The sequence below is a fragment of the Emydura macquarii genome, unplaced genomic scaffold, assembly GCF_026122565.2.
Source record: "Emydura macquarii macquarii isolate MOO-44397 ecotype Brisbane River unplaced genomic scaffold, CSIRO-AGI_Emac_v2 contig_1170, whole genome shotgun sequence".
Lineage (NCBI taxonomy): Eukaryota > Metazoa > Chordata > Testudines > Chelidae > Emydura > Emydura macquarii.
In genome coordinates this window covers 1,076,778-1,089,225 of record NW_027131307.1, presented here as the reverse complement: position 1 = coordinate 1,089,225, position 12,448 = coordinate 1,076,778, and the positions used below count along the sequence as shown (strand labels likewise).

The 12,448-nt window shown below is 49.0% G+C and overlaps 1 protein-coding gene across 1 annotated transcript in view; it reads right to left on the bottom strand.

Moving 5' to 3' along the window:
• MMP24 (matrix metallopeptidase 24) overlaps positions 1 to 12,448 on the bottom strand; it is a 250,246-nt gene that overhangs the window by 50,450 nt on the left and 187,348 nt on the right. The window contains exon 6 of the mRNA XM_067546868.1: positions 1,434 to 1,648. Coding sequence (XP_067402969.1) covers positions 1,434 to 1,648 — 215 coding nt within the window. The remainder of the gene's footprint in view (positions 1 to 1,433; positions 1,649 to 12,448) is intronic.

Below are 12,448 nucleotides of genomic sequence, written 5' to 3'. Positions count from 1 at the left end.
TTTCTGAGAATTTACTTCTGTTTTCCAGGAGAACTTACTGCATTTTTTATATAAAACAAAGAGGCTGAATCCTTTCTTGTATCAAAAGGAACTCAGCCTTAACAACAGAGCCGAGACTGGAACCCCCATAATAAATATTTGAGTTTTAGGATATAACCCAACTCTAAGAGCTAGATCCACAAAGGAGTTTACGTTACTAAAGCCCCTAAATTTAAGCTTAAGTCTAAGTTTAAGTGCCTAAATCCAAAATTTAGATCCTCAAAGCTAATGCCTAACCCTGAGGGTGCCTGAATTTCTGCTGGCAAAGTCCCCTGGTGCGTAAATTTTCAGCAGTGGGCATGCATCTCACCATTTAAGTACTGACACTTTTGAGCTACTTGGTGCCTGACTCACATCTACTTCAAATGCATGCATCCTCCCAGCTGTCTCTCCTGCTGGGTCTGATCTGGTCGCTGTTCTCAGAGTATGCATATGCCCACAGAGAGCAGAAAGTTATATGCCCACTCTTTACAACAATTTGCAGTTTTTGTAGAGAGGACTTTTTCCTTATTTATCGGTCTCTGGCAGAGCCAGGCCATCCTCCTCGGAGCAGTGCTAAGTAATGTGTTCAGGGGGCAATGTGGTCTAGTGAATACAGCACTGGATTGGGACTCAGGAGACCTGTGTTGTATTCCTGGTTCTGCCACTAGTCTGCTGGGTAACCTTGGGCAAGTCATGTCATCTATCTGTGCCGCAGTTTCCCCATGTATAAAATGGGTATAATGAAACTGCTCTCCTTTATAAAACACTTTTAGTTCTACTGATGAAAAGAGCTAGGTAGTAGAAAAGAAAGACACCATCAAAATACTGATGTATTCTAGATACAGATTTGTTAATATAGCTTAATGATTACATCTGCTGTATAGGAAGAATTCTACTGAACAATGAGTTAGTGCAAGAAGGGTGTTTCTTGACTTTAGGCTGCATGGCTTTATTAGAAGACTCTGCTATTTGACATCTGCTACATAGGAAGAATTCTACTGAACAATGAGTTAGTGCAAGAAGGGTGTTTCTTGACTTTAGGCTGCATGGCTTTTTTAGAAGACTCTGCTATTTGACATTTTTGCTTTAAAAACATTAAACAACCTGGTTGATTTTTTGTCAAGGATGCAGATAACTCTGAAGGAAAACCAAGTTTGAAACCATCACAAAGAACATTATTTCATTTATGCCCTTCTTTTTAAGCACCGTGCCTAAGTATTAATAATTTTTTTCTGTTCTGCTAAAACTTTCCTTTCAAAATTCTCAAGCTCATTGATTATAGGTCAGCTACATACAATAGAACTGTTTTCAGTAGAGCAAAGCAGAAAATGTGTAATTATTTACAGATATTATTCTTTTCCAGGATACAAAGCTTAAAGAAAACATCATTGGTAAGACAGAATTCTTAGTACCTTGAAAACAAACATTTCTCCTCTAAACAGAGCCACAGTGTTAAAGTTGCCATCACATATGTTGGGTTTCATGCCTGGAGTTGATGGCCTGTCACCTAAAGGAGGCCTAGGGGGTCTTGGCTGTCTCTCATGTTTCCTTTCCGAAGGGGAATGAATTCTGCGCACAGGAAGAGTCGGTAAAGGTCTGGTGGGTTCCAGTGGCTCAGCAGGAGGTCCTATAAAAGAAAAGAAAACTGATTAGAAAGGTGAACAGCTGGAATGCCTCTTTTCTCCTAGGACCTTTGAAAGCCAACACATTGATCAAATATTCTTGCTCAGGGATTCACCAGAAATCTCGCACTCATTCTTACACATTGCACAGACATAAAAAGCCGCTCCCTAGATACAGGAGAGTTGGAGGAAGGGAGCATTCACCTATCTTGAAATGTTGGATTGGTGCTTCCAGTATGAATAACAGGAGAAAAGTCAGAGATATTCTAAAATAATCATAAGAACTTAAAATGAGTTAATGTATTGAAGTGTCTGTTCACAAATGCAAGGAGTATGGGAGATAAGCAAGAAGAAACAGGAGTAACACCAACAACTGCAACTCCTGCTGGGGTGAAAGGCAATCACTGTTTGATGGCACCACAGAACAGTTAAAATCAGGAAGTGAAGAATAATACAGTATCCAATGGAAACTGCCAGGGGAAATTAGGGATGCAAAATGCAATTACCTCAGTTCAGTTTAGCCAGGACATTGGATTTAGCAGAAAAATATCTAGCAGAAAAATATCATGGGGCCATTAATGGAAACACACGATCAGGACATTTTTATCTAATTCAAATGATAGCAGCTCCAGCACCACATTGTCTTTAGCAACCAGTCTGGGAAAGTGGTTTAGAAAGTGACTCACTCCCACTGCCTGCAGCCCTCTGGGTGTTTCGAGTGTGAGCACTGACCTGGCTCATCCAGCTGAGTTTGTGAGATCAGACAGAACAACAGCATCAAAGCATATAACTGGAGAAACATTCAGTGCTGTAAAAACATACAAGGCGCTAACCCCTGTGTGGAGACCTATATTCTAAACAAGGCAATAAACATCCTTTGAGCACATTATATAGAAATGCTGTTAAAAGTAAAAGAAAAACTGGTACAAGCTGGATGAAGAGAAAGGATCTGCTACGCTCCTGGTAAAGTCTGCAGCTGGCATGATAGTAAGCTGAAAGATTGTAGACATGGGACGGGATGTGTGAAGGGAAAAGAAGATGGGGTCTCTGTTTCTGCTGAGAACTGATTTCTTCCACAGATGGATTCTAGAAACATTTGTAGTTGAACACACCAAAATGTGTTTTGCCTAGTTAATTTCAATGCACGCAGACTGGAAAGAGTGAACTTCATCATCATGGGTGCTGCTGCCCCTAGCAGATTATCTCCTGGGACCCCAGGATCCAACATGACACCAAAGGGCCTAAGTTGTCCTGGTCCTGAAAGATATCCTGACCAGGCCACAGAGAGGGAATCAGATGACATCGCCCTTTCCACAGACTAAACACTGAACAACACCTAGGCCACGAGCCTGAGGTTCTGGCTCTCACCTCCTCCCTTGTGTATCATTTTTTCCCCATCACCTAATTTCTCCTAGGAACAAATATTATCTTGGCTAGCTGTCTAATAAGTATCAGGTTTGGGCACCAAGATGACTCCACCCTTTGCAACATCTGCGTAAACATAGAACCAGAAAAGCAGCTAAAAACAATGCTTTAAACCCCCTAATGCTAGTAAAAGTTTGCTAAATCTTGGAGTGGCTAATAAGACCACGTGCAAGGCTTGTAATTTCCCAGTAGAAAGGCTAGAAGTGAAGCAGAGCACCAGAGGCAGAAGTTGCATCTGTCTTTGGTATATTTTTCTCTCCCCTTTGGTGTGATTTTGTCTTGTTTTGTTTTAAAGAAAAGAATTGGATTTATGGACAACAGTTCAAAACCATCTAAATAGACTTTATCTTCTTCCCAAAATGGATAGTTAATATCAACTTAAAAGACTGTCAGATGGGTTTCCCTTATAACAGACTGTATTCAGCTAAAGGGAATAAGGAAATAAGTTACAATAAAATCCTGACTTCATGCTCACACTTTCAAATGTTTCAATGTTTTCTGTCCTTTTTTGTGTTTAATATGATGCTAAAAAGATTAGTAATGGTGGTTGTTCCAGTGGGAGCTCTCAGAAATGATTTGACGCATAACCTCAGACCACGCTGAAGTGTTTAATGTAAAGTAAACAAGGGATTCCATAGCTTATGAGGCTAGAAGGGACCATTATGATTATCTAGTCTGAGCTCCTGCAGAACACAGGCCAATAAACTTCACCCAATAATTTCTATACCAAGCTTATAGTTTTATCTTCGAGTGATTGCTCATATCCATTCCAATATAGGTGAGTGCACGCCCCGTGCACTAGTTCCCGGAACTTTTTTCCCTTTAGCAAGCCCCGTAGGGTCGGCTCAGGCGCCCCCTGTAGTACTGCGCTCATGCCGTGGTACACAGGGCGCCACCGACCCCATGGGCCCTCAGTTCCTTCTTTCCGCCTGTGACGGATCCTGGAACGTCTGCCTCTTGCTTCAGCAAGTAGCATCCCCTTTGTGCATAGACTGTTGTTGTTTAATGGACTGTTAGCGTTAAGTATAGTGTTTTAAGTAGCGTTAAGTAGTTAAGTAGTTAGATAGTAGCCCTCAGGGGCTTCAGGTTGGGCCATGCCTGGCTCAATCGGCTTCAAAGCCTGCACCGTGTGTGCGAAGGCTTTCCCCATGAGCGAGCCTCACGACCGCTGCCTCTGCTGCTTCGGAGAGCAGCACAGAAGAGACAAGTGCCAGATTTGTAAGGCCTTCAAGCCCTGAACGCAAAAGGAAAGAGATGCGCGCTTGAAGGCCATCCTTATGGAGTCTGCGCTCTGGCCAGACTCGGAACCGGCGCGTTCCCCCACGGCACCGAGCGTATCCTCAGTGTGGAGCGCTCCATTGGCACCGACCTCGACCCTCCAGGGCCCGGCACTGAAGTGCCGGAAGGGGAAGGACGCCGCACGCCGGGACTCCCCCGCACCGCCCATCCGGCCTGGGGGGAGTCAGGAGATGCCCCAGACACGTGCCGTGGAGATTACTCCGGCACCAGCATCTCCGCACAGGGAGCCTCCCTCGACTCCTCGGGGTGGGGAAGCACCCCTGCAAGGACCGTCGACGCCAGAGATCCTCGATGCCACAGCACCAAGGGTGGTCGAGAGGTTCCACTCCAGTTCCGCCTCGGGCAGGGGTCGCAGCTCCAGCTCTTGCTCCTCGCTAGTGAGTCCTGCTCGGCACCGATCGACATCCCCGGCACGCACCCCGACAAGCACACGGCACTGATCTCGATCCCTGGCATGCAGCCCGGCGCGGCTCCTGGTGGCCGCCAAGACCAGTCGATCGTCTCAGCTGCCCTCGGCACCGGCGGCTTTGGCACCAGTGGCTTTGGCACCGCGCAGCCAGTCACATTCCACGCGGCCAGCTTCACGGTGGCACCGGCGGCACTGCTCCCACTCCCAAGCTGGGAAGTGTCGCCACAAAATGTCGAGGCGGAAGAGGCGGTCATCAAGCTCCTCCAGTAGCTCATGCCCCCAATGGTACCATAGACGTCGGCACCAGCGGTCATCGTCGTCATCCTCTCCGAGCCGCTCTCCTGTCTGGAGCAGTCAGCGGAGGTCCAGCGTCTCTGGATCAAGACCCGCCACCAGTTGTCCCAGTTGGCACCAATGCCAGCACCAGCATGGCCGCAGGATCCGTGGCAGTGGCCATACTGGGTGTCTTCGGGTACTCAAGTGGGCCAGGCCACTACATCGGTCCACTTGTCAGTGGCCCAACCAGCACCCCCCCCCTTGAGCCAGCCGGAGAAGGGCCATCCCTCCACGGGGCCTCTTCCGCAGTCCTCTTCCTCGTCCCCGGACGATGTGGCCTCCAGGGACCACAGGGCACCACTACTCGACTTCTGAGCTCACCAAGATCTGCTCAAGAGGGTGGTGAGCAACCTAAACTTGGAGCTCAAGGAGATGTTGGAGGAGGAAGACCCCCTCTTCGGGGTGTCGGGGGTGTCAGGGCCATCAAGGGTGACCTTACTGGTACAGGAGAGGGTCTTAAAGTTGGCCAAGGCCCTCTGGCAGACCCCTGACTCGGTTGCCCCTACCTCAAAGGGCGCTGAAAAAATGTACTATGTGCCCCCTGAAGGGTTTGAGTACTTATATAACCACCCTGCCCCAGGTTCACTGGTAGTGGATGCCGCCAAGCAGCGGGACAGGCAGGGGGCCCAGGGTAACATCCCTAAGAACAAAGATTGTAAAAAGTTAGACCTGTTTGGCCGCAAGGTCTATTCGACGGCAACCCTGCAGCTGAGGATTGCTAACCACCAGCCGCTCCTCGGGAGGTATAATTTTAACCTCTGGTCCTCACTGCAGAGGCTTGCAAAGATCTTAGCCCAGGTGTTACCCCAGGATCAAGCAGCGGACTTCACTACCGTGATTGAGGAAGGCGCTGCAGTGGCAGGAGCAGCCTTACAGATGGCCAGTGATGCGGTGGATTCTGCCAGCAGGGCCATGGCGTTGGCTCCACTTGTCGGGGCTGTCCCAAGAGGTCCAGCAAGCCATTCAGGATCTGCCGTTCGACGGTGCAGGCCTCTTCTCGGACAAAACCGACGACAAACTCCATGCGCTTAAGGATTCGAGGGCCATGCTGCAATCCCTAGGGCTTTACACCCTGCAGTCCTCGAGGCGTCAGTCTCGGTCTCAGACCCAGCGACAGCCTCAGCTTCCCCCAAGGCAGCCCCCCAGACCCACTCAGCCCAGGAGGGGTCGGGACCGGTACCGGGCGCCTAACCGCTGCGACCGCTCGGGCTCATTGGCGGGGCCCCAGTGGGGCCCCAGCAGGGCCCAGGCAAGGGCCAAAATAATAAAAAGCCATTTTGATGGTGCACATGAGGTTGGCACTCTTCCTTTTCCCCTGGATCTTGCCCAGCCCTTTGCCCACAGACTCCGGCTGTACTATACCGGTGCAGTTCTCAGGGGCTATGCCCTCCAGCTTACGGCCTCCCCCCCAGAATCCCCCGTACCCCGTCCCTCTTCAGGGACCCCTCTCACGAGCATCTCCTCACACAGGAGGTCTACTCCCTCCTCCAGCTAGTGGCTGTGGAAGAGGTTCCACAGGAGAGGGGAAGGGGATTTTATTCACACTACTTCCTAATTCCCAAGGCCATGGGGGGCCTGAGGCTCATATAAGATCTCATTAGAACTCATTAGATCATATTAGATCTTAGGGCTCTGGTCACTAGACGAGAGGTCCCTCCACATCAATGTCTGGGAGCTCAGAGCAGTCCGCCTGGCCTGCAAGGTTTTCCTCAGATTTCTGAGGGGCAGAATGGTACAGGTTCTCACGGACAACACAGCGGCCATGTTCTATGTGAACAGGCAGGGGGGAGCGCGCTCCTCGGCTCTTTGCCAGGAGGCCATTCAACTTTGGGACTTTGCGGTGAGGCACGACTTCCACATATCTGCCTCTCACCTCCCGGGGGTCAGGAACGATGAGGCGGATCGCCTCAGCAGGTCATTTCTACCCCAACACGACTGGTCACTACACCCAGAGGTGATAAGTTTTATCTTCCGCAAGTGGGGTGTTCCCCAATTGGACCTGTTTGCGTCGTCCTGGAACAGGAAGTGCCCGAGGTTCTGCTCACACCGGGGTCGCAAGCCGGGCTCCATTTCCAAAGCGTTCCTTATAGACTGGACGGGACCCTGATATATGTGTTTCCCCCTATTCCGCTGCTGCCCAAAGTCCTCTTGAAGATCAAGAGAGACAAGGCGGACATAATACTGATCGCCCCAGCTTGGCCGAAGCAGCACTGGTTCAGCATGTTGCTGGACCTGTCCATAGCCCCGCCGCTGCCGCTCCCGAGGCGTTACGACCTGCTCTTCCAGGACCAGGGTCGCCTGTTCCACACGGACCTGGACTCCCTCCACCTGACAGCATGGAGACTCTGTGGCTGACGGAGGGAGAGAGAGCCTGCTCCACGCAGGTCCAGCTGGGCAGCAGAAAACCTTCCACTCAGGTGGTGTACTGGGCCAAGTGGAAGCGTTTTACTTGTTGGGCAGAGTCCCGGCATATTCCACCGAGCTGCTCGCCCATATAGGCGATTTTGGAGTACCTCCTCCATTTGAAGCTCCAAGGTTTAGCACTGGCCTCCCTCAGGGTACACCTGGCAGCCATCTCGGCCTTCCATCAGCCGATGGAAGGCAGATCCTTATTTTCACACCCCATGTCAGTCAGGTTCCTCAAGGGGTGGAGTGGCTATATCCGCAGGTCCACGACCCTCCCCGGGACTTGAACCTGGTCCTCGCCATGCTGACAGGACCCCCCTTCGAGCCCATGGCTACATGCCCGTTGCTCGTCCTCTCTTGGAAGGTAGCCTTCCTCATGGCCATTACATCGGCTAGGAGGGTCTCCGAGATAAGAGCTTTAACCTCGGATCCCCCCTACACGGTCTTTTACAAAGATAAGGTCCGACTGAGACCCCACCTGGCTTTCCTGCCTAAGGTGGTGTCTCAGTTTCACTATAACTAGGATATCTTCCTCCCCATGTTCTTTCCTAAACCGCATGGTTCAGAGGAGGAGCGGAGATGGCACTCCCTGAATGTCAGACGAGCCCTGGCCTACTACATCGAGCGGACCAGGCCGTTCCGGAAATCGACAGAGCTGTTTGTGGCAGTGGCGGACTGGATGAAGGGCTCACCTGTCTCCACCCAGTGCATCTCCACCTGGATCACCGCCTGCATCAGGACCTGCTACGAGCGGACAAAGGTGCCGCTTCCAGGAGCTGTGACCACGCACTCAACCAGAGCCCAGGCCTCATCGGTGGCCTTCCTGGGAAGAGTGCCCCTGCAAGACATCTGTAGAGCAGCGACCTGGTTGTTGGCCCACACCTTCACATCCCACTACGCCATCATGCAGCAGGCGAGAGAGGACGCAGGCTTTAGCAGAGCCGTGTTGGCGAGAGCGGCTAGACACTGACTCCTACCCACCTCCAAGGTATGGCTAGTTAATCACCTATATTGGAATGGATATGAGCAATCATTTGAAGATAGAAAACAGGGTTACTTACCAGTAACTGTTGTTCTTCGAGATGTGTTGCTCATATCCATTCCACACTCACCCTCTGTCCCCGCTGCCGGAGTCGGCAGAAAGAAGGGACTGAGGGCTGCGGGGTCGACGGTGCCCTATGTACCACAGCATGAGCACGCCTGAGCCGACCCTACGGGGCTTGCTAAGGGGAAAAAAGGTCCGGGAACTAGTGCACCGGGCGCACACTCACCTATATTGGAATGGATATGAGCAACACATCTCGAAGAACAACAGTTACTGCTAAGTAACCCTGTTTTTCTTGTTGTGACTGAGCAGATTTTTTAGAAAGAGCTAGCCAATCTTAATGTAAAGACTTTAAGTGATGAAGCATCCACCCCACTGCTGGGTAAATTGCTCCAACAGTTAATTATCCTCACTGTTCAGAATCAGTGATTTATTTCTAGTCTGAAGGATAAAAGGATTACAAAACATGCTTTAGAAGACGACCCGGTCCTAGACCAAATGGCGCTCCAGGTGAGGAGAGTCTTCAGCCCCCCTGTGATGTGCTACCCCATTTATGCCCTTATACTGTGATTTGTGTATCATGCATGTTCACCCTTATAGTGTAACTGTGTATTGTCTAATGCAAAGTATGTCATGTAAGGTGTTTTTGGAATGCTCATGACATACTAAATATTATTGTTATGGTAGCATGTTTCCTGCAATGATATATATATGTACACATATGAAACTCTGCTATGTCATATCCCCAAACACGTGTCTCACATAACTTGAATAGATGCAGACAAACACAAAGCTGAGGTTCCACACTCAGCAGAGGCATGCGTAAAGGAACATTGGACTGGCCTAAGCACCTTTGAGCACTTTGGCTCAAGTGGAAGAAATCATGCCCATTGCCGGACATGGCTGATCACCTGACCCCAGGGAGTCAAGAAAACTTGTTAAAAGAAAGAGGTATCTTCGTCTCAGAGCTCTCCCCTGGAATCCATTTACACAGCAACATCAAGGACTCTGACAACTGCCCACGGTGGAGGGTAAGGGGGCTTGCTGCAAGATTAATCTCAGACTGCTGTGGGTCAGCTAACATGGAGGACTGAAAAGCTACTGAAATATTACGTTTAGTTTAGGATGTGTGTTACCTTTTAGTTAATTGTGGTCTAAATCTCTTGATTCATATTAATCTGATTTATGATCACTTAAAATCTTGCTATAGTCAATAAATTTATTTGTTTGTTTTATCTAAAACAGTACATGTGGATTGAATGTGTGTACAGACTTCATTTAGAGTGACAGAGCTGATGCATATCAATTTCTTTGATAAATTGATGGACAAATGCAAATGAGCTTGCAGGGTGCAGTGTACAGAACTGAACCCTGCAAGATAGCAGTTCCCAGGGTTGCATCTGGGACTGGGTGTGTTTGCTGGGGGTCAGTTCCAGGAGTGGCTGGCCAGAAGCACTTCTTCACTGGACCAGGGATCGATTACTCACAGGAGGCTGGCCCAGGAGTGGGTGGTTCACACAGCAAAGTGAAGTAAGTCGGAACCTAGGAGTGAGGAATTGGGGTGACACAGCTACACACCAGTCCAGATTGCGGGGGGAGAGGGGGAACGTAACAGCCACCCCCACTCCATTTGGCTTGTAGTTCCCATTTCACCACTTCATATATCTTCCTGGTAGGCAGCCTTCCCAGAGTATACGGGTTAAGTTGGTACCTGCTGAATCACAGCGCCAACATTTGTCTGACTTAGAAGCACCTGTTCTGAACAGTCAGAGAGGGGTCTAATACATCCACCATGTCATCTTTGGCAGAATTAATTTGAAATGGAAGTCTAAGGAGCAGTTTGGAGCGCTGGCTGAAATTTGTTTTGGTTGGTTAGCAGAGTTGGCCTAGTTCCTCCTCTCATTAGGTTTTAGCTTATCAGTGTTTAGTTTGCTGGCCAGTTGTGCACACAGTGCTGCCATCAGTATTAGCAATCTGGGTAATATTTGGCGAGATGAAAGCAGTTCAGGTGGGTCGGGGTAGCGCAGGCATCAGGGCCAAGTAGCTGGGAGATGGCATGTGTAAGTTGTATATGTATTGCCACTCTTCATTAGTCTCCACCTTGACCCTTTCATTATGTATTGTAAAAGGGAGGAAGGTGCCATTTTCATTAAACTGACGGATGGGCAGAATCCCTTTCCTAATTCAATCTGGCCAGACATCTCAGATGTAAATTAAGCATTGTGAAGCCAAATACAAAGGAAGTCCCATTAAAATGTGACAGTCAACGGGAAAAACAGATTGATGGGGTGGCAAAGGGGGATGTGATGCAAACAGGAATTTGGGAGTGTAGGGGCTTGGAGTAGTTCCTCCCAGTTAGTGTCACAGGAAAGTCACTCCATCTCACTATGCCACCTAGCTGCTGAGAGCCAGTCAACAGGGGATTAGCACCAATAACAATCCGAAGCCAATTCTCTGTCTGGGGCAGGCAGCAACACAGTCAGGATCAGGCCCTATGAGCAGGGCAGAGTGAAAGCCGTCTGTGGCCCAGCTCCTTGGCTGGGGCATAGCAAAAGCATTGAAGCTCAGGCCCTCAGGCCTAAGGTGGGTAGGCTGCCACTCCAAGGCTGGGGTTGGCAGCAGTGAGTAGGGGGACCTGGGCCCACCCTACTCAACCAGGTCCCAGCCCAGGGCCCTAACAGTGGCGGGGAATCCTGCCGCTGGATCAGCTGGGATCCTGCTGAAACATGCCAACTGTAGTTTCAGCAACACAATAGGACTCATGTCTGGTTTCCCTGGGCTACTTTCTACCCTTAACTCTTTGCGGGGCTTCATCACTCATGGGCCTCAGGCTCCTCAGGTACTCAGCAGCCAGCAGCTCCAGCAGCTCCTCTGGGTATTCCTCCAGAGGAATACAGCTCGGTCCCTTGTCCCTGGTTGGTCCCCAAATGTCTACATCACAACTAAACAGCCTCTTACCCCAAGCCCCGTGAGCCCAAGTCAGCTGGCACGGGCCAGCCACAGGTGTCTAAGTGCAGTGTAGACATACTCATAGTTGCGGGGAAGAGAGGCACTACATGGATATGCTAAAACGTATCTTCCAGAAAGGCATCCAGTCTGGATTTAAAGAAATCAAGAAATGGAGAATCCACCTCTTCCATTGGTAGTTTTTTCCACTGGTCAATTGCCTTCACTATTAAAAATGTGTCCTTTTTTCCAGTTTGCTTTTGTGTGGCTTCTTCTTCCAGCCACTGGTTTTTGTTCTGCTGTTATCCTCTGGGTTAGACAACACTTCAGTACCTGGTATTTTCTCCCCATGGACATACCTAGATGCGGTAATCAAATAATCTTACTTTTCTTTTTGATAAACTAACAGATTGAGCTCTTTAAAGGGCTCTTTAAAGCTCTCTCACTGTGAAGCATTTTCTCCAGCCCTTGAATAATTTTTGTGGCTCTTTTCTCCACAGGAAGCTCATGTTGAGTTGATTGTCCACTATGACCCCTAATTCTTTTCAGAGTCACTGCTTTTCAAGACACAGTCCCCCATCTGTAAGATATGGTCTGCATTCCATGTTCCTAGATGTATAACTTTGCATTTGGCTGTATTAAAACCTATTTTGTTTGAAGTGGTCCAGTTTACCAAGAGAACCAATTATTCTATATGACTGCCTTGTCCTCATTATTATTTATCACTCTGCTGATCTTTGTGTCATCTGCAAATTTTACTTGCAGTGATTATATATTTACTTCCAGAACATTGATGAAAATATTGAATTTCATTGTGCCTACAACTGATCACTGAGGAATCCCACTAGAAACACCCCCATTCAATGATGATTCCTCATTGACTGTTACTTTTCTGAGATTTCTCAGTTAGCCAATTCATAATCCAATCAGCATGTATTT